This window comes from Lissotriton helveticus, chromosome 1_1 (assembly GCF_964261635.1).
Source record: "Lissotriton helveticus chromosome 1_1, aLisHel1.1, whole genome shotgun sequence".
NCBI classification, from domain to species: domain Eukaryota; kingdom Metazoa; phylum Chordata; class Amphibia; order Caudata; family Salamandridae; genus Lissotriton; species Lissotriton helveticus.
Window position 1 is genome coordinate 514153234 of NC_136057.1, and position 26138 is coordinate 514179371.

Here is a 26138-nt window from a genome sequence, read left to right on the forward strand (position 1 = left end):
CATAACAAGGAAATGTCAAAGGGCCATCATTCTCAGTGATCTTATGTCATTGTTTGAACTAAATACAAGTATGAAAGCCTACTTCTATTGCCATAATATGACCTGCTGTATCTTTGGGTGGTGCCTCCTCCCTCTTTTTAACAGGTACAGTCACATCTACTGGCATTAGACTTTGTAGTGCTTTAAAGAATTTAATTTTTGATCAAAATATGCAAAATTCACAAATGACTTTTCGTTTGAACTAGGAAATGGTCCTTCACCCACAATTCCCTGTTCAGCAACCACAACCAATACCATGGCAGCTCTCTATGACGTACCCAACCAATTCAACAGGGCGGCTCTACACCAACCGACCAATACCAGATCAACACCCTGTGACATAAATCTCACTCCTTGCAGCAGCTAACCCTCCTTTACAAATCTAACGAACGAGTTCTCTCAGCTATTGAAGCACAATATAAATGCAAGCAATTTCATCAACTAACTTTTTCTGCTCCTCTAATGAAATTAAAGATATTCATACACCCAAGAAAGAGTCTGGAGCAACTCTTTCCGACCTATCTTGAAATCCTCTGCAAATGAAACCTCGACCAGCAGGGTCTCATTCGGATTGATATAGTTCCTCCCTGTGAAGTGAGATTCACTATACTGACCACACCTCACAACCAGGCAAAGGTGAAGTCCTTATCTCAGTAGCACTGTTGAAAATGTCTCACGAGTAGCTCCACAACATAGCAGATAACTACGCTCAGTGTCTTCTACGCTGATAACATCCAGAGATCTTTGACATTTGTTATCTGGTGGACCTATTCTTCTCCAACTGAGAGGTAAATGGAGTAAGCATCAAATCAATCAAATTTCAACCTATTTGGTTACATATTAAGGACCAGGAATCAATATTTATAGTTAAGAAGGTTTATTACAAGTTACAATCAAGTCAAGGTAAACAAATCTCAGTACCATGCTGTAAAAATACAGAATTACAACCGGAAAACCAAACCTCCTGAAGAAGTTTAAGAGTACCAATAGAAGGCAGAGACGAAGTTCAGTCTCAGCAATGAAAAAGATCAATAGCAAGATTTAGTGCTCAGAGAAGAGTTTCTGATTTTCTCTTCTTTAAATGAGTGAAGTCTAAGATTGTCTAAGTTAAGTCCAAATTAGGGGAATGGCTTTAAAGTCTAAAAGGATTTAAAAAAACAGGAGAATGCAGAAAAATAGGAATATGCGGGAAAGTATACAAAGGTGTCAGCATTTCAGAAGCTCAGTCAAGAGTCTTCTTGGGTCAGGGAAATGAGGGAGAGCCTAAGCCACACTCAGCAACGAACCAAAGGGAAAGCATAGAGGTCTAAACTTCTTAAAGTCCAAAGGAAAGTGGGCTAAACTTATTGTGAACACTAGTTATTTCCACCAGGCTCTCAAAAGTAACACCCCTCTGGTTGCATCATCAGGGGTTCCACTGTCCTTTTCCATTCTCATGTTGTAAGCTGCAACAGTCACCAAATATCCCATGTCACACATGGGATCAGTACTGTTCTCTGATACCTGCATTTGTTTGCAACATTATTAAATCTACACTTTCAGTTGATGCTCTGACTTTCCATGTTCCTTGTCAAGGTCTTCTTCTCTGACTCTCTCTCTATCACTACTACATTGTTGTATCTATTCCCAAAGAACATTGTTATATCTATTCACTTTCAAGAAGGAAGCGAAGAGCTTCCTAATGAGCAAGTACCTTCCATAGGGCCATACGGCTCTTGAATTCATTAAGACTAATACCCAAACGTCAATTACAAACCGCTCATGATGTAGATTCCACAGAAAGCACATCAGAATCATGTGTAAAGAAATAATGGTACTTTTACTAAAACGAATAAGATTGGCATACACGGGAATATTATATATAGTGATGCTGCTGTTTTCGTTGAAATTGATAAGAAAATCATGTCATGAACAGGAATTTGTATATAGTAATGCCACTCTGTTTATTGAAACTGATAAGAAAATCATGTACAGGAATTATATATAGTTATTCGCATTGTATCACAAATATTCCAAAGGTAACTGTTAAGCGCTCTGATACTTAAGGGTCAAGTCCGCGCTATATAAAACTCTATAAATAAAAAATAAATGAAAATAAACATACCTGCAGGGAAAAACACATGCAGAAGAAAATGGAAAACAGCAGTTTATGCAAAAAGAAATATAGGCCTAGTCAGGATAAGTTTTAAATATTGACCAATGTTGCACATTTAATAAATGTGCACCCTTTCAAACATAAATGAATGTAAAATATAATTACATTAGATTAACGTTAAAGTTCATCAAGGTCAAATAAGTTTGGGTACACGTCTTTAAATATGACTAAGCACTACATTTGAATGTGGAGGTGAAACATTAGTGCACACATTTCATAAATCCATTGTCGTTTCCATGCAAGAAAAAATATAGACCTAGTCAGGACAACTTAAAATTAATCAATTGTGCATATTTAATATGCATTTTAATAGTGTGAGAATGGTTTCGATTGAATCATCTAAACAGTTAAGGCACACAGTATTTATAATGTCTTTAATTCTACACTTTAATAATGATGTCAAGTGTAGCACTTTACATGAATTTCCTTAGGGCACACAAAGAGCATTTGCTAAGTGCATGTTTATTTAGCATATTTGTGACATGTAAGGATAGAGTCAAAATTACGCTGCTCCAGGATTACAAACTTTGTAGCAGAAGGGTGCCATATATCCTGTACTTGATTGGCAGAGAAGGTGTGGGGTGTGTTCAAACATATTTCTAGTACCAAAGACAGACATAAGGTACAGACCTGTACTGGACCTGAAGTGGCTCAACAAGTTTGTCCAGTACACACCCGTCAGTATGTTGACTCTACAAATGGTGATTCCAATGACGTTGAAACAAGACTTTTCAGTGATCTTAGAATAAATAGCAAGATGGCTATTTTCATGTTCTGACAATGGAAACCGGTTAACACTATCTCTGGTTTGTGATGCAGGTTATTAAAAATGTGGTGGTTGACCAATGCAACCCCAGGGAACCATATTCTCTGGCGGTGGCTCAGGGAACAGGGCCTCACAATATGCTGAATGTGTTGCTATGGCACCGGCATGCATATTATGAGTTTCCTGACCACTAGCAGTCGCATGGAGGTTTTTACTCCATGCAGCTGCTGGAGGTCAGGAAACAAAGGGGGCCCTGCAGGGACCCATTTGCCCCATGCATGTTGGTGCATGCTGGGGGCACATGTTTTGCCCCCTTGTGTGCATGCATGCCCAGTTCCAGCATGGCATGGACTTAACAGTCCATGCCATGCTGGAACGCACTGTGGTGGTCCCGCAACATTGTCTTTCTATGGCTCCCACAGAAGCCTTTGAAAGGCACTGCAGCAAAACTGCCATGCCGCCACCCACCATAGCACAATTTTACTCATAATCTGGCAGGTGGGGGGCCTGTTTGGTGGTGTTGGATCGGGGCGGTGGCCCGGTGATCTGTTCCAGGACCGCCAAAATCATAATTGGGCTCTAAGAGCGCATGTCAGTTTGGCCGTCCTAAGACGGCCTGCTAAAGCGGTACCATACTTAGTGCCCACCACTCCTCTTCCATGTTGCTGACTCTGCTAAAAGGGACCCACCTCCAAGACCTGGCTCAATAACAGGGAGGAAAAATAAAATGATGATAAAATTGTTTTATTATCATTTTATTTTTCCTGTATGCACTCCTGACAGAACCTTCGGGTGACGCTCCTCTGCCTTAACAGAGTAGCCGCCGCTTATCCTAACCCAACTTTTCTGCACAAATCTGTAACCATTATGTGTTTAAATACTATAATTTTCAGGTATTTAAGTGAGATTTTCTAAACTGAAAATGATCTCTAAACATTGACATATCTTCCTATTCTTTCATATTAGAATTAATTTTCCCAAATTTAAAAAGTGCCTTCCTTGGTCGAATGACCACTACATTTCCACTTGCAGCACAAATCCTCTGCCACTCTAGTTCTTTCCACATCCGTTTAACTTTCACAGAAACACTTGGACACAGTTTGGCTGATATTGCCAATTCATAAATTATTGAATCCTTCACCTGTGTATTGCCCACATCCACATGGAGTGTAAGGCCACATGTCATGTTCCTATGGCCTCCTACAAATGTGACAGGTTCACTGTGGAAGTGAATGGAAATGTAACAATTTTTTAATGTACCTTTGGTAGACTATCCCTTGTCATTACAGGATTCTCCTAAAGTCTATATTTGTATTTATACTTTATACTACCACATTTAAATTATATGAGTGACTGATAACCCATTCAAAGTGGGTCCTCAAAAATAAGGCTGTGTGTTGTATTCCTGCAGGAATATGGATTGTACATGGTTTAACTCTGTGCCATGTATTTGTGAGTCATTATCAGGTCATTTAATGTGATGTAAGGCACCACAGTTTGATTCAGAACAAATAATTTGATTGAAGTGTGAATTTTAAAATTAACCCCTTTAGTGTCCAACACCGTCCCCATATTGATTCAGATTCGAGTCGGAAAAGTAACTTTAACCCTTTTAGTGTACAGCACTTTCCCCAAATTGGTTTAGATTTGAGTGGGAATAGTAAAGGTCACCCCTTTAGGGGCATATTTACAATGCCTGGTGCATCTCTGCAAATAAGCAGGGATGTGCCAGAATTGATGCGACACACTGCCTATCCTTGCGCACCACGGATACGTCGCATTTACATTGCGGCCCACCGTGGCGCAAGGATAGGCAGATGCGTGTCGCATCTTGTGGCGTAAGGGCTGCGCATTGCTGTAGTCATGTCGCAAGCACGACGCAACTCCAGCAATGCACCGGGGCCGCCCATACTTAACGCTTGCTTGAAGCAGGCATAAGGGTTTGACGCAGCAGCGTCTTCAAACTAACTCATTGAAATCTTGTAGATTTCATTGAGTCCGTTTTACGAGGCTTTCCTGGAACAGAACGCCCACCCTGCGACAGAAAGCCCACATGAAACCTGACGCAGGTTTCATGTTGTGCAGTGGTTTACAACATGACGCATATGCCTAGATGCATCACGTTGTAAATAAGTTGCAACATGGCGCATGGTTTACGCTGCCGCTGCGTCACAGAAGTGACGCAACTGCGCCGTAAATGTGTCGCAAGGGGCTTGTAAATCTGCCCATTAGTGTCCAACACCTTCCCCCAAATTAATTTAGATTGGAGTGGGAATAGTAAATGTCCCCCCTTTAGTGTTTAACACCTGACCCAAAATTAGTTTAGATTGGAGTGGGAATCGAAAATTTAACTGGTTAGTGTCCAACACTGTACCCAAATTAGTTTAGATTGGAGTGGGAAGGGTAAATGTCACCCAATTAGTGTTCAAGCACTGCCCCAAATGTGTTCATATTTGAATGGGAATAGTAAATGTACCCTTTCAGTGTTCAACACTTTCCCCAAATTGGTATACATTAGAGTGTTAATAGTAAATGTAACACCTTTAGTGTCCAGCGCCTTCTCCCAGTATGGTTGGATTGGAGTGGAAGTAGTAAATGTCAGTCCTTTAGCGTCTATCAATTTTTTTGCTTTATTTTGTATATTGTTGAAATAGTTTGTGTTATTTTATTACTACTATTGGTTATTGGAAAAGTAATAAAAACATAATTAGTTGTATGTTTGTATACAATAACATTAATAATTTGATTGTTTTATGTAATAAAGACATCACATGTATTTATTTTTTATTTTTTCAAACTTTATCAATTGTATATTTTGAGATTTTTTATTATATTATTGCATGTCAAAAACAAAAAGGTCTATAAAGGTAACTGAATTAAAAATTCCTTTCAATTTTTTTTTAATAAAAACTATTAAAATTTAATATTTGTAGTATTATATTTTGAACATTTTCAACTTTTTTTTTCATTGTTTAACAATAATAAATGTTTCTTAACTTTTTAAATATACATATTTTTTATATTATTTCATCATCTGTTTTCAATGATATATTAAATAATTGTATATATTTTAAACTAGTAATTTATACTTTATACATTTTAAACAATTTATAATAACATATTTTGATATCTTTTACATGTTTATTATTTTGTAAAATTTTTGGATACATTTATATAACATTTTTACAATATTTACCATTCATTTTTATGGGGAGATAGTCTTTTTTTACAGCTATGTTCTATTTTGTAATCTATTTGTGTCTATTTTAGTCAGTAATAATGTCTGGAGTCGAGGCATCATGGACCCAAGTCTCTGTTAGAAACACAGCATCTGGCAGGTTGTCAAGTAGAAAGTTATATAAATCTAACAAGTGTTTAGCCAGGGTGTGGCAATTCATTTTGAACAAATGGTAGAAGGTGGATTTGGGGTCTGATAAGTCTAGAGGCCTTATAGTGGAAACATTAATAGGAAGAGCATCCGTCTTATTACATGTTCCCTAAGTAGCAAATTGAGTTGACAACTGAAAATTGCAATGACTAAACCTCATGATACCAGTAGTCAAGTTCATGAACGATTGGCATACTTCTTAGGTAGCAGGAGGGAGCACTTTGAGCTGACTCGCAGAATATATCAAATTACCTGAGTTGGAAGTACCAAAATTCTGGCCCTGGATCCATTTGAGTGTAGATGGACACGGATGGGTGCAGATGGGCTTGTCTTTGGTGTCCAAATTGTGGGGTGTGGAAACCGCACTCGATTGTCTTAATTTGCCAATGGTGTGATAGGTAGGTGGTGCGCTGGAGTAATACTCCCTGTGCTAGGAGTCAATTATACCACAAAATGAGCTCTGTTTCCCGTGGGAGCAGAGTCCCTCCAGTGCACTCTGGGAGAACAAGGTTCTTGAAATGATGTAATCACAGTTCTAGGTATATGATATCAAAGTTCATTTTTATTCTTTGTAGATGTCGAAATTTCACATTATTCCATCATAATGTTACATTACATTGTTGTTTTGCGCCCAATGCATTTCGGCCATTTGCCCTTCATCAGGGAACTTGGGCTCTAAAAGTAACCAGAGTAAAGCATCTAATTAGATTGTACATTTCATGCGTTGCAGTTTTGTAAATGACGAACATTCAAGCTGCATGCTAATTAAACTTGCGATTTGTGATGAATTCGTGTGAAAAGGTGGAGGATTGAAAAAATTAAAAGACAGAAAGTGACTTGGAAACTCAAAAGATCTGAATAGGAAGGATATGTGATTTCCAAAAGTCTCCGTGTGTGCATGCATAAAAAGAATGTTTCTTCCATTAAATGCGCATGCTTACAGATGAAGATAACACCCGGTGAATGAAACTATTCGTTCAGGTATGCAGTGAGTTCTGACCTGTTTCGTGGAACACACGAATATAAGTCGCGTTTTGATCAATATCAGCAAAGTGTCACCTGAAATGAATATAAAAGGTCAAACGACTGACGTGATACAAACTGCGCCGTGTCCGGTTCTGAAATGATAAACCCTATGAGCTTACCGTGTATCTTGGGGCAGTCGGACGTGTGTCGATTTCGCGGTGCGATGTAAAATGATAGCAGTGTTAATGCCGGTAATGTTTTGGCTGGCGAATCATTAACGTGCTTCCCGATTGATTTCGGAGCGATCACGTGACTGAACTTGAAAAGAGAACAGTTCGTATTGGTGTAAACCCTGTCAAGTGAAATAACGCTCGGTGCAATCTTTTTTAGTTTAACTAAATGAACTTTATGATCCCGAACACGGTGTGCGAAGGACAGAAAATAAATGTTAAACGGTCAAAAAAAATTGGGTAACCAGGAATTTGCTGGTGTAGGTGATATAATGAATTTAGTTGAATACGATCATATAAAAATTCTTTAATGAAAGACTGTACATCACAAAAATATACACGAAGGATTAGATGGAGTGTAAAAACATATCTACTAGGTAATCAGGATACATAAATCACATAGTGATTTAACAGAGATCAAATTATAAATAACAGCTGTACTCTAAACGTTCATTAAGCCCTTTCGGTTGTGTAAATGACAATCGGTGTATCCAAAAAAGTTCTCTCCTGAGTAAATATTGGTTGTTGTCTCTTCCTGGTAGTATCGGTACCATTTCTAGGATGCAGAATCTCAGTTGACTGAGATTATGATTTTGTTCATTGAAATGAGTAGCCACAGTGGATTTCAAAGTTTTTAAACGAATATTGCTTTTATGTTCAAAAAGTCTCGTTTTTATTTACCATGCTGTTTTTCCCACGTATGCAAGGCCACATGGGCATTTTAGCATGTATATCAGATTCGTACTATCACACGTTCCATTGACATTCTATTTGATTTTTGTCCCTTTTAGTGGGTGTGTGATTTCATTCCCTTTAATAATCGCGTTACAGTTTCCACAGTTGTGGCAAGGTACTGTTCCTTTGTATGTTTGTTATGGAAGTGTCTTTTCTTTGATTCAGTAGCTCCTTAATGTTCTTAGTTCTTTGGTAAGCAAAACGTGGATTGATGGTGAATAGTCCTTTGAAATCTTCCTCTAGGGACATCTACAAAGAATAAAAATGAACTTTGATATCATATACCTAGAACTGTGATTACATCATTTCAAGAACCTTGTTCTCCCAGAGTGCACTGGAGGGACGCTTGTCTTTGGTGTACCACAGTGGCATAGCTGTGTTTAAATAAGGCCTGGGCCTGGAGCAGGGAGCAGGGAGGGAATGTTAGTACACCAAAAGCACTAACCACTCTCAGAGGAAGGGTGTACCAAAATAGCTACTCTGTATTGCCCCGTAATTAATGATGTGACCCTTTTAAAAATTAGGGATTCTGAGTATAACACAAAGTGAACTACCTCATGAATATTAATGATGTAGGTCACAATTTGTGATCCATTAGGAATTATAGCCGTCACAGAAATTGTGGCCTGCTGGAGTCAGCATATCACAATGTCTACACTTGCTTTTCAATAAAGAAGACTCTAAAAAAAATTCAGGTTGTTTCCCTTAAAGGAAAGGGAACTGCGTTTAAAAAGAAAATTTGATTCCTTTTTGTTTGTTTAAGAAGAAGCAGTGGTTCTGTGGACAATTGCCTCCTATTAAACATTTGTTCACTTTCACAAAGAGGAATGGGCTCCTTGGGAACCCCTTTCTGTTTGTGAATGCATTTCTACTTCATGTCTATAGTCAGTACATTATCAATGTTTTCAGACCGGAATTTGGTTGCAAAACATTAATACAGTCCATTGCAATTCAGTATTTGGAAGGGATGCCCTGAACAAGCCCCTTTAAAATACCACAACAGTATGTATTCACAATCCCAAATTGCTATTCAGTAACATGTTACTGAATCGCAGTTTGAAATTAATTCCTACCAAAATGCTTCTTTGCTTTCGCAAATGACAGGATTCTGCAAATCAGACCATATGCGAATGGAAATAGACATGATACATCTGGCCCCTATACCAATTATCCGATTTCTCACAACCTACCTTTGTAATTATGGTTCATAGTAGGCAGACCAGACCAATGCACCAGATATAAAGTTCCCAGTGGACCAATCAGCTTGTTACCATACCAACTCAGGCCTACAGCTTTAAGCCTAAGCTTTTCCACAAGGCAATCATCATACACTGTCATAAAATTAGAAGGAAATACAAAATTAAAGTTGGCTAAGCAAAATACTGCTTCTCATAAGATAGCCTAACAATGATTCTGACAGATCAAACCTATATCCATAATTTGTCACACGGAGAAACCAACACAAAACCCCTATGGAAATCCGTGGGATTCCATGCACACAATAGACTTTAATATAGAGTAATAACAATTCACACTTAAATGTCTATTGACTTAAATAGATGCATGTCACAGAAAATGTCAGGCTTAGTGCCTTTATCAGAACATTGCATACACAGATCAGACCTAAGGCCTTGATCATTGACTTGCCACAATAACCAACTCAGTCTTGTATTGAGTGTAAGCTGTACCACTAGTCAAAAAGTACAATACAAACATTATTTTTACTGATAGCACACACATTAGACTCAAACAAATGCTGTACTCAGGGGAACCCACATGTGGGTGAAGCCTAAGCCCTTTTCTCTGTAGTACTCTGTTCAGGTGACAGTTGAACTTTCAAGCTGCATCTAAAATCCATGTAGATTAATGCAGCCCTGGGTATCCCATACGGCCTCTGAAGTCTAAAGTTAATGATGGCAGGAGACGGTGATAAGACCGCAATACATTCATTGTAGCTGCCCTCTTCCCATCTGTGCTGCTGTCAGAGATAGACAAACACAATATGTTATCTAGTTATTTAAGACACTTTAATAGTATAACAATATCATGTGTGACCCAGACAATTTAGGCTTAGACACCTATATAAATAAACTAAAAGATCACAGCTGCTGGGCGGGGTAAGCACCTTTTTGTGTAAGGACACAACTTCTGCCCAATCAAAACATGTACACCACACTACCAAAATCTGGGCAGAGCTAAAGTCTCTCTCTTGCTGATTCTTATTTAATTTATTTATTTATTTGCTTGTTAAGCGCATGAATCAATTCCCGAGGGGATATCTCTGCGCTGGTGCTAGCATTTAGAGGGTTACTGCAAAGATTAGAGCTGAAGAGGAAGACCTGATAAATTTAAGGCATGGTGAAGAGGTAGGTTTTCAGTTTCTTCCTAAATAGTTCTAGGCTCCTAGTCTGTTTTAGTTCAGTGGGCAGGGAACTCCAGAGAATAGGTCCTTTGTAGGACAGTGCTCGGCCTCCTTGTCTGGCCCTTCTAATCTTTGGAACCTGAAGCAGGAGATGGTTGCTGGATCGAAGTGTGCGGCCAGGGATATAGGGCAGGAATTTTTCTTTTAGATAGCTGGGGCTGGTGCTAAACAGGCATCTGTAAATAACGTTACAGATTTTAAATTTGATGCGCTGCTTTACGGGTAGCCAATGAAGTTGGAGAAGTAGGGGGCCGGACGGCGTTCTGGGAGGAGCATTGAGGGCCAGTCTAGCCGCCGTATTTTGGACAACCTGAAGTTTGTCTAGCTGTGCTTCATTTGCTGAGATGTATAGACCATTGCAGTAATCCATTCTGCTTATGATAAGGGTCTGGATGAGAGTCTTCCTATGGTTAGGGGGTAGGAACGGGAAGGCTCGTCTCAGGAGCCCCACCACATGGAGGCAAGCACCCGCTACTTGCGTGGTGTGCTCTTTAAGCAGGAGCGCCTGGTCTAGTTTGACACCTAGGTTTTTTGCTGTTTGTTTGGGAAAGGGGATGGGGCCTAGTTCCAAAGGCCACCAATCTGGGGACCAGAGAAGGGTTGCCCCTCCAAACAGCATGACCTCCGTTTTGGATACATTGCATTGTAAAAAAATTTTAGCCATCCAATGTGCTACAGCCCTCATCCCGTCTGCAAATGATGACTGAATTGCCGGAGTGAGGGTTTGGAAGGGGAATAGCAGCTGGGTGTCGTCAGCGTATGATACAGGAGTAAATCCAAAAGATCTTATCAGATTAGCTAAGGGGGCCACATAAATGTTAAACAACGTGCGGCTGAGACACGAGCCCTGTGGCACACCCTTAGTTAGCTCTCTTGATGGTGATGAATGGGAGCCCAGTCTGACACCTTGAGTTCGGTCGGAAAGGAAGCTGTGCAGCCATGATAGAGCTGTTCCTCCTACCCCTACGCTGCTCAGTCTTTCGAGAAGGAGAGCATGTGATACCGTGTCGAAGGCAGCGGACAGGTCCAACAGCACTAGAATCACAGATTCCCCCCTGTCCAGTGACATCCTGATGTTATCGGTCACGGAGAGGAGGGCTGATTCAGTGCTGTGGTTGGGCCTGAAACCAGATTGCGAAGGGTCCAGGCCCTCCGCTGCCTCGATGTAGTTCGACAGGTGAGTATTCACATGCTTCTCGGTAAGTTTACCGAGATAGGGTAGGAGGGAGATGGGCCTGAGGTTCGATAAATCAGACCAGGGCAGTGTGGTATTTTTCCGAATTGGATTTACAACTGCTTGTTTCCACTCAGATGGCACCCGTCCTTCACTGAGGGATTGATTTATGATGGTTTGTAGAAGTGGGCCTAGGAAGGAGTTAAGGGGGGCCATCATTCTTGCGGGTATGAGGTCGTTAGGGGAGCCAGATTTTATATGATTAGTTAGAAGGTGGAGATCGGTGTCAGATATTGGGGGAAAGGAGAGTAGTGATATTGTTTTTTGTTGTAAGGCAGTGTTAGCGGAGATGACATTGGGAGCAGGGCTGCAAGTACTGGTAGAAGTGTTGTTCAGGATTTTGTCGTAGATCAGGTTGATTTTATTCTCGAAAAACAGAGATATCTCTTCACAAAGAGGCAGTGAGAAATCGTCCAAGCTAACACATGCTGTGGGTTTCACAAAGGATTCGAGTATCTTATATAATTCCTTTGATGAGTTGCCAGCCTCTGATATTTGCTGGGCCAGGCTAAGCTTGCGCGCTGTTTTGATGTTTTTGTAATATTTGGATTGTACTTTTAGATAGGCACTCTTGACATCTAGGAGGTGCGACCTCCTCCACTTCTTCTCCAGCCTTCTACACCCTTGCTTCTCACTTCTTAAGGTGTCTGTGTACCATTTTTCCTTTTTGTGAGTGGGGAATTGTTTGTGAAGCTTTAGCGGGGCTACTTTATCTATAGCCTTCAGAAGAGAATCCTTGAAACTGGATAGAGTATCTTCTACATTATCAGATGCGAGGGATAAGGGTTTTTCCCAGACCTTCTGTAGTCCTTCTGCGGTAACTTTATGCCACTGACGTCGCCATATGGGGGGAAGAGTTTTATGGGATGGCAGTTTGTTTGCTATTGGGAGATCAAATTCTAATAAATGGTGATCTGTCCAGTCCAATTGCGAAGTGACTATTCCGGACAGGGTGGGGCAGTTAGAGAAAAGTAAGTCTAGTAGATGTCCCCCTTCATGGGTGGGATCGGAGTTGTGAAGTTGGAGCCCTAGAGCAGACATATCTGCGAGCAAGGCTTTGGTTTCACTTAGTTCTGGTTTGTCTACATGAGTGTTGAAGTCGCCTAGAAGGATAAAGTCTTCCTTAGCTCTAATGTAGGGTGCCAGTAGTTCCATGAGAGAGAGGGAGAACCCAGCATTGGGTCCCGGTGGGCCGTATATAAGAGCCCCTTTCATGGTTAATTTGGAAGAGATATTGATCCTAAAAGACATAAATTCTAGACTGGGGCTGCATTGTTTCTCTATAATGGTGACTTTCAGGTGTTCCTTATGAATGATCGCTAATCCGTCACCTATCTTAACTGGTCGGTCCATATTTAAAAGCTTGTATCCTGAAGGGATAGCGATCGTAATGGCTGGAGTTGTATGGGGTTTGAGCCATGTTTCCGTCAGGAAACATAGATCTGGCTGGGATGAGTGAAGAAGATCCCATATCTGAACTTGGTTCTTAGGCAGGGACCGGACGTTAAGCAGTGAACATTGAAGTGTGTTTTTAAATTTACTAGCTTTAGAAATGCTGAGGTCTGTATGGGGTCGGATATTGGCTTGGTAATGACATAGTTTGCAAGAGAAAGGGCCTTCGGGATAAGTCCAATTCTCATTTTCACGGCATAGTGACTGGGCTGGTTGCAAGGCCAGGAGGTTTGCGGCGGAATACCTGATGGGACTCTGTAAAGCTGGATATCTGGACATAGCCCCTGGCTCCTGGCGCGGTCCTGGCGCGGACGGGCGCAGACGGGCAGGTCTTTGGCTTGTCTTAGGCGCCGTCAAGGGCGCCCCGCTGCGCGCAGTCGCTGCGCGCCAGATCCGACGAGGGGCTAAATAGCCCTCAGAAGTGAGCAGCTAGAACGCTGCCTGCTCGACTTCCTGTGTGTGTCTGGCTCTTGCCTGCCCCGCCCTCCGCACTACGGTATTGGCTACCGAGTCGGACCGGGGCGGGCAGGCTGGAATATCGAGCTCAGACTGCTGCCTAATGCGATGTAACCCTTAGCAGAGTGCCGATGGCAACACAGGTGAAATGCTGTAGGAAATAGTATTCAAACCCTACAGCTATCCGCTGCTAGAGCAAAGTGCAAAGTGCTGAGGTATTTTAAAAGTGGTTTATAAAATTAGTATTCAATTTTAAAACTTGTGCTTTTAAAAACAATAGTACAATTCAGCATAAATTCTACAGAGCATCCGCTCTAAATCGCTAGCAGGCGCCAAGCGGGGTCAGGAGATGCTGCCACCGTCGTCCCTTACCGCAATGACTGCTGCCTCCTCGCCGCCTAAATAGCCCTCAGAAGTGAGCAGCTAGAACGCTGCCTGCTCGACTTCCTGTGTGTGTCTGGCTCTTGCCTGCCCCGCCCTCCGCACTACGGTATTGGCTACCGAGTCGGACCGGGGCGGGCAGGCTGGAATATCGAGCTCAGACTGCTGCCTAATGCGATGTAACCCTTAGCAGAGTGCCGATGGCAACACAGGTGAAATGCTGTAGGAAATAGTATTCAAACCCTACAGCTATCCGCTGCTAGAGCAAAGTGCAAAGTGCTGAGGTATTTTAAAAGTGGTTTATAAAATTAGTATTCAATTTTAAAACTTGTGCTTTTAAAAACAATAGTACAATTCAGCATAAATTCTACAGAGCATCCGCTCTAAATTGCTAGCAGGCGCCAAGCGGGGTCAGGAGATGCTGCCACCGTCGTCCCTTACCGCAATGACTGCTGCCTCCTCGCCGCCTAAATAGCCCTCAGAAGTGAGCAGCTAGAACGCTGCCTGCTCGACTTCCTGTGTGTGTCTGGCTCTTGCCTGCCCCGCCCTCCGCACTACGGTATTGGCTACCGAGTCGGACCGGGGCGGGCAGGCTGGAATATCGAGCTCAGACTGCTGCCTAATGCGATGTAACCCTTAGCAGAGTGCCGATGGCAACACAGGTGAAATGCTGTAGGAAATAGTATTCAAACCCTACAGCTATCCGCTGCTAGAGCAAAGTGCAAAGTGCTGAGGTATTTTAAAAGTGGTTTATAAAATTAGTATTCAATTTTAAAACTTGTGCTTTTAAAAACAATAGTACAATTCAGCATAAATTCTACAGAGCATCCGCTCTAAATCGCTAGCAGGCGCCAAGCGGGGTCAGGAGATGCTGCCACCGTCGTCCCTTACCGCAATGACTGCTGCCTCCTCGCCGCCTAAATAGCCCTCAGAAGTGAGCAGCTAGAACGCTGCCTGCTCGACTTCCTGTGTGTGTCTGGCTCTTGCCTGCCCCGCCCTCCGCACTACGGTATTGGCTACCGAGTCGGACCGGGGCGGGCAGGCTGGAATATCGAGCTCAGACTGCTGCCTAATGCGATGTAACCCTTAGCAGAGTGCCGATGGCAACACAGGTGAAATGCTGTAGGAAATAGTATTCAAACCCTACAGCTATCCGCTGCTAGAGCAAAGTGCAAAGTGCTGAGGTATTTTAAAAGTGGTTTATAAAATTAGTATTCAATTTTAAAACTTGTGCTTTTAAAAACAATAGTACAATTCAGCATAAATTCTACAGAGCATCCGCTCTAAATCGCTAGCAGGCGCCAAGCGGGGTCAGGAGATGCTGCCACCGTCGTCCCTTACCGCAATGACTGCTGCCTCCTCGCCGCCTAAATAGCCCTCAGAAGTGAGCAGCTAGAACGCTGCCTGCTCGACTTCCTGTGTGTGTCGGGCTCTTGCCTGCCCCGCCCTCCGCACTACGGTATTGGCTACCGAGTCGGACCGGGGCGGGCAGGCTGGAATATCGAGCTCAGACTGCTGCCTAATGCGATGTAACCCTTAGCAGAGTGCCGATGGCAACACAGGTGAAATGCTGTAGGAAATAGTATTCAAACCCTACAGCTATCCGCTGCTAGAGCAAAGTGCAAAGTGCTGAGGTATTTTAAAAGTGGTTTATAAAATTAGTATTCAATTTTAAAACTTGTGCTTTTAAAAACAATAGTACAATTCAGCATAAATTCTACAGAGCATCCGCTCTAAATCGCTAGCAGGCGCCAAGCGGGGTCAGGAGATGCTGCCACCGTCGTCCCTTACCGCAATGACTGCTGCCTCCTCGCCGCCTAAATAGCCCTCAGAAGTGAGCAGCTAGAACGCTGCCTGCTCGACTTCCTGTGTGTGTCTGGCTCTTGCCTGCCCCGCCCTCCGCACTACGGTATTGGCTACCGAGTCGGACCGGGGCGGGCAGGCTGGAATATCGAGCTCAGAGTGCTGCCTAATGCGATGTAACCCTTAGCAGAGTGCCGATGGCAACACAGGTGAAATGCTGTAGGAAATAGTATTCAAACCCTACAGCTATCCGCTGCTAGAGCAAAGTGCAAAGTGCTGAGGTATTTTAAAAGTGGTTTATAAAATTAGTATTCAATTTTAAAACTTGTGCTTTTAAAAACAATAGTACAATTCAGCATAAATTCTACAGAGCATCCGCTCTAAATCGCTAGCAGGCGCCAAGCGGGGTCAGGAGATGCTGCCACCGTCGTCCCTTACCGCAATGACTGCTGCTGCTTACATAATTATCTGCAAATACCTGTGCGGTTGAGCCATACCATAAAGAATGTTTCATTGACCACCAAATTGTTTTAAATTGTATGGTGAATGTTTCCTATTATTAATGTTTTGCTTGCATTTTAGGTGCTACGTGACCATCTGGCATACCGATTCGAAGTGCTAGATTTAACAGGCAAAGGGTCATTTGGACAAGTTGTAAAGTGTTTGGACCATAAGAACAATGAAGTTGTGGCAGTCAAAATAATACGGAACAAAAAAAGGTACTTTGATTTTTAGACTTACTCATAAAATTGTCTTATTCAGTAGTTGTAGAATTAAATATACCCTTTGCCATTAATGAATTGCAAGGACATTAAGAAATGTTAATACTGGATGTTTTTAAGGGAAATTCAGTATGAAGGTATAAATGTGTCACTAATGTCTGAGTAGCTGCTTAAATAAATCCTGCCACGGGGGACCCACACCTATTGTCGTGTAGTGTGTTTCTCATTTTTCAACTGAACCTATACTCACTATTTCGGAGCTAAGGCTTAGTGTTCTGAAATAAGGTAATATGCTGCACTCTTTTATACAAGACATAGAATAGTTACTACTTAAATCGATTCATCTATTTGATGTTTGCACGCTGAATTTACACATTTAAGAAAGTAATGCATTGTGCTTTTGAATTAAATATTAAAGAGAATGGGCAGAACATTCAAATATGTTTCTCAGAAAAGCTCAAGAACTGGGAACTCTTCATCATGAGAGCGCCGAGGTAACTCTGTTCCCTGACTTCACCATGCAAGTACAGGAAGCGCTAAGGCTCTTCATCCCTGCAAAAAAGAAACTTCGGGACTTGAACCTGAAGTACAACATGCTTTATTCTGCTAAGTTAAGGGTCAGATGGAAGGTAAAATACATTTCTTCACTGATCCTAAAGCCCCTCACAGTGCCACCTGCTTAATGTTGTTTGCAAATAGGAGGGTAGACAAGGGGGCGTAAGAAGACAGAAATTATGTCAACATCTGCCCCCAAGTGTATCACACTATTAGCATCATTTTCTTTGGGGTTACTGTTTGTTTCCAGGGAATGTGGAGGGGGGAATTCAGATAGTCACGACTGCTGTGGGATCTTGTGGCGTGGGAGGGAATGTGTGTTTTATAAGTGGGGACATGTGCATTGATGTAGACTTGCAACGGCAGTTTCATACTGTACATACCAGAGGCATAGGGGTCGGGTAATTAAAGTGGTTATCCCCACCCAATGGCCTCTGAGCGAGATGAAACACAGGGCCTTTCAGCTCATGACCTGGAATATCTGTGGTTTAAATGACAAAAGGAAGGTTAGAAGAGTTTGAGCCTACTTAAAGAGACACTCTGTGGCCATCGCAATCCTGCGCAAGACGCATCTCACCACGGAACGCAGCGGGGAGGTACATCGTAAATTACAGGGGATATGCTACTCTGCAGACTTCACTTCTCATGACAGATGGGTCCTGATTTGGATAAATAAAAAGGCGGGGGTTGAGATGACAGGTTCAGTCAGCGATCCACAGGGTAGGTTCGCGGTAGCCCTCTGTAAAAAGGGTGATTTGAAATTTCTCTTGGTGGGCGTGTATGACATTAATTATGATGACCCCCAATTCTATACTTCACTGGCGGCCAAATTGGTGCAGTGGAATTGCATATTAGACCTAAATATAGACAGATCCCAGGGCCCACTGAGGCGTCCAGCTGCTGCCGCAGTAGCCTTAATAAGACATAATGCACGCAGAAGGCCTCTTGGACATCTGGAGACATAGATTCCCTGTAGTGAGGGGTTATACACATTACTCCTCTGTCTACAACACTCACACTTGAATAAATTATTTGCTAATATTTGGGGGGATGGATACCTGACTTATGACATATGTGCACCTTCCACAAACATATTTTGACCACTCCCCTATTCGGCTCGTATTATGATATAAGGAGCCACGAATTCCGGCATTCACATGGAATTTCCCACCTTACTCACTCTTTGAAACTGTATATAAAGCAGGACTAGCAACAGTGATAGAAGACTTCTTCACCGATAACATAGGCTCAGTACAATCATTTGCTACAGTCTGAAAAGCGTTCAAGGTATATATTAGAGGGGTGGTAATCTCCACACGTGCGGGAGTACTGCGCTCTATTCAAAGCAGATTGAAGATCCTAGAACGTGAAATAGATCAATTGGAACAGGAGCTAAAGGAGGTGGGAACTGCCCAAACTACTGTAGACCTCAAACAAAAATTGGTGGAGTTCTTAGATACAGCTAATGACAAAATTGAACACATGGGGAAATATGCAACGGCACAAGAGGGAATTAGATAGCATGGTAGGCATGCTAGGTGAGAGTAAGCCCATTACGCACCCCTGAGGAGATGACAGCTCACGTTCGCTCGTATTACCAAAAGCTGTACACCTCCCAATTCCCTACAGACAGCGAGGCTCTAGAGGAGTACCTGTCATATATTAAGATGCCCTGGCTAGTGACAGAGCACAGGGAACATCTAATGGCACCTTTACCATCTGATGAGATACGAGAAGCGCTGTGCGGAATATCAGCTGGAAAGGCCCCAGGGGCAGATGGTCTCACGTCACCCTTCTACAAAGAATTCCAAGATGTATTGATTCCTTATCTTAAAATGCTTTATGAGGAGATGGCGGAATCTGGAATCATGCCGCCCTCTATGTGCGAAGCTGTTATTGTCACTCTCTTAAACCGGGAAAGTCACCTAGTAGTTACTCCCCATACACACCCTTATCCTTGCTCTATGTGGATGCTAAGGTCTACGCTAAAATCTTAGCCAGCAGGCTGGCTCTATTATTACCTGGTATTATTTGAACAGAACAGGTGGGGCTTATCACTAGTTGTAATCTGTCTCAAAATCTGAGTACCTTGTTTGGTGTGTGTATTTGTGCTCAGCAATAGGGAAGGGCGTTAGGGAGCACCAGTAACAAGACGTGCATCTAGGGACGTGGAATGCTGTTTGGGGACCAGGTCACACAGATAAGAGAGAGACGCCCTACTAGTGGGTCTTCTGTCTCCTCCCGACACACCCATACCTGTGTGAGCAACGCTCCTCCAGGAGCGTGGCTGGGTGCAGAGCAGTAATGTTGGCCTCCTGGCTCTCCCGTTGTTCTAGGTTCCTCTGGGGTTGCAGTCAGGAGCAGTCCTTCTTTGGCTGACGTCTCCGGTCATCTTTTCCCTGCTCCGCAAACTATTCGCTCCCGCGTCTTCCAGGGTTGGGACTCCCTTAGTCTCGATGTCTGTTTTCCCTAAATGGACCGGGTAGGATGACGTCAGTCTCGGGGGCGGCGTCATCTGAGGAGGCTTACCGCTTAAAGGGACCATGTCTTGAATAACAGGAGTCTGCCACATGCATGGTGTTTGTTGCCAAAGTCCAGTCCTCCGGCTGCAATGAGAGAAGGGGATCGGGGTCAAGAGGCACAATCCACCATTCCTCTGTGTGCTCGCCTCCCTCCTAGGGGCGCTGGACCCGTGACAGTGTGGTACAAAGACTGAATCCAGAAGTCAAAGCGGCGGCAGTATTTCTTGGTGCCGAGAAAGCCTTTGACTCTGTTGAGTGGGGTTTTATGTTTGCGGTACTGCGCTGGATTGGGGTTGAGGATATATTCCTTTGCTTAGTGTCAGTTTTATACACATCGTCCACTGCAAGAGTGAGGATTGGAGATGAGGTTTCCCAGTCATTCAATATTGCACGGGGAGCTCGCCAGAGTTGCCCTCTGTCTCCGCTATTGTACGCGATAGTCGCTGAACCATTGGCCTGTGCTATTCGCGAGTATCATACACACAGAGGGCTATGGTTTCCAGAGTACACACTGAACATTTCCGCCTATGCGGATGTCACTTTGCTATATATTCATAACCCAGAGGTAAATTTGTCCCCCACACTGCAAGAGGTGGTCCAGTTTGGTGGCCACTCAGGATTGCGAATAAACTGGATAAGTCCATCATATTCCCCCTCAATCCCAACACCGCGGAGCAAACTATGGAGTATCCACTGCACTGGACCACAAAGGCGGTGCAGTTCTTGTGCATTCAATTCCACACAGACCCCGCAATAGTGATTCGGGAAAATTATGGCAGGGACACACAAAGACTAACAGTAAATGTAGATAAGTGGACTAGGCTTCTGCTCTCATTAATGGGGAGAATTGCTATTTGGAAAATGGTGATTCTCCCAAGATTCCTCCAAAACATACCTATCCTTCTACCAAAGCACCTATTCAAATACTGGTGTACACAGCTGATACTGCTCGCCTGGGCCGGTAAACAGCCTTGCATACGGTGGGATTCTCTCACTTTGCCTTAAGGATTTTTGCCTTAACGATTGGGTGCTCCTGATTTAGAAAAGTACTATGATGCGGCAAATAGCATATTCGCCCACTACTGGATACACGGCACACAGGATACACCTTTTTATGTCTCGCCTACTCACCGCGCATATATTGCATACATTGAGAGACCTAATGCCATCGGCACAGCTTTGGGGGCAAAAACGTGCACGCGTTGCATTGCTTGTAATGGCATCGCGTGCACGTCTCGCGATTTTCTTGCGGGTGCACGCAGCGCCATATGGTCACACGCTCCCGCAAGGGAATTGCGCATGCCCACTCTCCTGCTGCCACACGAGGCACGCGCTTATTTCCGATTGTGATGGCCATATTCAGTGTCGCATATTTCATTCAAGAGAGTGTATGTGTATTTTTTGCCGTCAATAGTTGATAATACATTCTTAAACTCTGCTTGCCAATGGGTGCTATTAATTCATAATTTTAATTTCAAAATTGGTTTGCTTGGATTGACATTCTGCAGGCTAGTACCGATAAAAGCTTTTTTAAAGGAGCTCCATGCCGTCTGTCACTGGTCGCCGCTGGCCCCTCTCTCATATTGTTTGTTGCTGTGGACACCATGCAATAGAGTACAGTCCCAGGGGAATTGAAAAGGTGCTATATTTACAGGATTCCCACAGACTTTTACTGCATCGAGTACCGTAGGAAGAGGGAGGTGGGAGTGAAGGGGGCTCGAGGAACATGGACCATGTTGAAACATACACCGAAAATATACCCAAAATTGAATGACCTTTCTACACTAACTGCCCTTTATGAAAACATACATTTAAAACGGTGACACCTGCAAAAAGAAGGTTGAATGGAGAAGAATATCATTTAATCAAAATCTCTAAATCTTATAAGGGTACTAATATTTCTTGAACAGCGTCGGACTCCCTGATATGCCATTAACTCGTTAAAATTAGAACACAGGTCAGAGCCTACAGCTTCACAGGAAGGTGCGGATTACTGCATCACCCTTGTTGAAACGATTCATCAGTTCACATCTGCTAACTTCAGCAGATGCCATGTTTGCCAAAGGAGCACTCAACATCTGGAACATCACCCGGTCCCCGACCAAACCATTCTCGTCTTAAAATTAATATCCTGAATTAGTTTCAGTTTTCAGGTCACAACATTTTCCCTTTCCTCCAACCGACAGTCCACAGTATTCAGCAGGTCTACCACCTTTCAATTGCAAGCACCTGGATGATGATGTTTCCCTGGTGCTACGTTACTGAATGCACACTCTGTTGCTTCCTTTGCTCCCTGTGTACCTCTTTCATCACTCTTTCCATTTGGGAGGGAGGGGTGAGGGGGGGTGAGCAGACACCAGACCAAATTGAGAGTGTGCAAAAGGCCGCTTTATTGAAACAGGTGCATATTTACAACAATACAAACCTGGCAAACCGCCTCACAAAACTAGTCCTCACTAAATAAGATGTTACCTTACAACCCCAAACGTCAGGCCCGCCCTTAACACGTCACAAACCCCGCCCCCACCCAGCACAACATAATTACAATTCAAACAATACCATAACCTGATAATCATTTAAATATCATCCCAACCCACCGCATAACATCACATTCCAAAAAATACCCACCAACAATTTACATTACCCAAAACTTTGTAACCACCCCACGAAACAACTATTTAAACTTTTCCAGCCATAGCCCAACTTTAGCAAAAACCCCAACAACCTTCATGTCCCTGCTGACCAATAACTCCCAATTTCCGCACGGCACCTGTTCCAAGCGACAAAGAACAAAATGTTTGTTACCCCATATTCACCTGTTCCAACAAAAAGGTCCAAAAGTACCGAAGCATAAACTAAATAAATAAATAAAGAACTTAAAGAAATAAATAAAAGACCCTGGTAAAAGGAAAAAGAGCTAAACAAGAATAGGGAGGGAGGGGGGGAAAAATTTTCTGATTAATCTAAAGAGCTCCCGGCCACCAGGTCATTCAACCTAAAATGGTGGCCGGGAGGAGGAGCCCAGAGAATATATAACTGGGCTCCCTCAGTAGTAACCGAGGGAGCCCAAAACAAGCCCAAATGCAGCCCAAGGCTGGACTCTGATGACACCCCCCCCCACTAGCCCCTCCCAATCAGCCCGGGGGTGGGGACCTCCCTACGGTCGGCTGCCCCCCCCCAAGCCCCCCTTGGGAGGGAGGGGTGAGGGGGGGTGAGCAGACACCAGACCAAATTGAGAGTGTGCAAAAGGCCGCTTTATTGAAACAGGTGCATATTTACAACAATACAAACCTGGCAAACCGCCTCACAAAACTAGTCCTCACTAAATAAGATGTTACCTTACAACCCCAAATGTCAGGCCCGCCCTTAACACGTCACAAACCCCGCCCCCACCCAGCACAACATAATTACAATTCAAACAATACCATAACCTGATAATCATTTAAATATCATCCCAACCCACCGCATAACATCACATTCCAAAAAATACCCACCAACAATTTACATTACCCAAAACTTTGTAACCACCCCACGAAACAACTATTTAAACTTTTCCAGCCATAGCCCAACTTTAGCAAAAACCCCAACAACCTTCATGTCCCTGCTGACCAATAACTCCCAATTTCCGCCACCCAGAAAAGAGGGGGAAGGAATTACCCTCCTCTCTTTCTGCCCCCCAAAACTAACCAACCCAGGAACCAGAACTCCTCAACCCAAAAAATGTTGAATCTGCAAGCACCTGCAGAGTACCTCTCGCAATTCCAGTAAGTATAAATCCATCCCTATACGAGACAAATGAACACCATCGCTGCGAAAAAACTCCATATTGTCATAACGGATGTCCTTATGGGACACCCGCCCAAAACCCAGATCTCTACAAAAACGGGAAACCTCCAAATTCAACTTCCTGCGCGCCTTATCAACCGCCCTAGGCTTGATCGCACCCCTCCAGGTTCTTCTAGGGACCAACTCTGTCCATAAGACATGGCAGCCCGCCCATTGTTGACGAATAAGGGAAAGATCTTTCTTCATGGTTCTCAATAAAACCACCCCTTTCACCCCACAAAGGTCATTCTCACCAAGGTGCAAGAGCAGTACATCAGGACAAATACCTCCCACCAACCAAGAATTCAAGGCCGGAATAAGCTCCCTCCAGATCATACCTCCCTTCCCCTTCCATACAACATTAAACAAACGAGAATTAAAACCAAGCGTGGGACCAAAATAGCTTCTTATAGCTTGATCTTCCGCCCGCCTAATGAAGGAATGTCCCACTATCCAGATCGTCATGACAGAAGAACGGGGGCCGGCCACCGAACCTGAAAGAGAAAAGCAGCATCAAACTCAAGACAAATTATCATCCGCAGGCGCCGAAACAGGATCAGTACGCACATAGCGCCTAAAACAGTTGGAAGACCAACGCCCTAGAGACATAATGTCCTGTTGCGACCAACCCCTGTTATGAGCTTCTGTTGCTGCCCCAATCCTGAAAGAATGTGTACCATACTGTGTCTCATCCAGGCCCATGAAGCGCAGCGCTTTACGCAGAACCATGCGCAGCTGATACTCAGTCACCCTGGAACCATCCATATGTCGAAAAACAGGGCCCTCAAAGGCGGCCCCCGAACAGTCCCTCAAACGCCTGGCCCACCGCAAAGGACATGTCTCAGGAGGGGAAGAAGCTTCCAGCCAAATGCCCCTCCCCTTGCTGCGTTGATCAGTTTTTGCCCGAGCCAACCAGACGTGCAACCCTGATTCCAAAAATCGAACATTCCCCCATCCCACCCCAAAAGCAACTTTCGACCCTAGTAACTCCGAAACCCTGAAAGCACCGAAAAACATCCAAACCATAAGAGTGGAAAACAGGCAAACCTCAAACTCATTCAAACAAACTGAGGGCAAAACCTGCAAAACTCGGGCCAATGTCTGCCAAGACAAAGGTTGACGAACCATGTGTTCCCTACCCCTCTCTCTAGCCCAACCTTCAAGCATACGCTTACCCACCTCCCCCGTTGAAGGAGAATAGCCCCACAGTAATTTGCCCATGAAAGCAATACCAGCCAATTTTCCAGTAATCGTCACACGTGTCAAACCCCTGTCCATCAAGTGAAGAATGAACTGTACCACATCTTCAGATCGTCTCCAGCCCGGAGCGCGCCGGCCGGCCCCAGATTCCAAAAACTCCTTCCAGGCCAATTCATACGCTGCCCTAGTGGAAACTGCAAGCGAACCTACCACCAACTGCAAAACCCTGTCTCGCCTACAGTCCACAGATGTTCCGGCATGCGGGTCGGCGTCCTGTCCGCCTCCGAGGCTAGCCCATGGAATCTCTCCCACTGTGAACGAGACAAAGCATCCGCAATGTCATTGTCCACCCCAGGAATGTGTAAGGCCTTAAAACTGATGTCATACGTCAAGCACCCCAACACAAAGACTCGCAAGAGCTTCAAGATGTGAGCATCCTTGGCCGACTGCCGATTGATAATTTCCACCACAGCCTTATTATCAATTCGAAACAGCACTTTTTTGTGAGCTAGCTCCTGCCCCCACAAAGTCAATGCCACCACTACAGGGAAAAGCTCAAGGAAGGCAATACTCCTACCACCATTCTTCCACGCAGCAGGCCACTGTTCAGCGCACCATCTGCCCTGCCAGGAAAGATCGAAACCATCACTGCCTGCCGCATCTGAAAAAATTTGAACGTCCCAGATCCAATTCTCTTCTCTGTATAGAGGAATGCCATTGAAAGAGTGTAAAAAGGCTACCCACATCCGCAGATCCTCCTTAACACCTGCTGACAGGCGAACGTGATGGTGAGGTAAAAACTGACCAGACAGAGCTCTACCCAAACGCCTGCAAAAAGTTCTACCCGCCCTGACCACCCTACAAGCAAAGTTAAGATGGCCCAGCAGCACCTGAACTTCCTTCACTGTCACCTTCGCTTTGTTCAACATAACGTGTAAGAGGTCCAACATTTTTTCTTTTTTATCCACTGGTAAACGTGCCTCCATAACAGTAGAATCAATCTCGATCCCCAAAAAAGACATGGTCGCGCAGGGGCCCATTGTCTTTTCCGGTGCCAATGGCACACCTAAAAATTCCATCAGAGTTTGGAATGTCCGCAAAGCATTCTGGCATGCTGAGGAATTGGGAGCGCCAACAAAAAAGAAATCATCCAGGTAGTGAGTCACAAGCTGATGTCCTGATGTGTAGGTGAAAAACCATTGGAGAAATGTGCTAAAGGTCTCAAATAACGCACAGGATATGGAACAACCCATTGGTAGAGCCTTATCCACATACCACTTCCCCTGG

The 26138-nt window shown here is 43.8% G+C and overlaps 1 protein-coding gene across 3 annotated transcripts in view; it reads left to right on the forward strand.

The window, feature by feature from the left end:
* The window catches only part of DYRK4 (dual specificity tyrosine phosphorylation regulated kinase 4), a 977358-nt gene that overhangs the window by 449204 nt on the left and 502016 nt on the right, over positions 1–26138 (forward strand). For all 3 annotated transcript variants that reach the window (XM_078654210.1, XM_078654204.1, XM_078654218.1), the window contains exon 5: positions 16610–16746. In XM_078654210.1, the coding sequence (XP_078510336.1) occupies positions 16610–16746 (137 nt within the window). The remainder of the gene's footprint in view (positions 1–16609; positions 16747–26138) is intronic.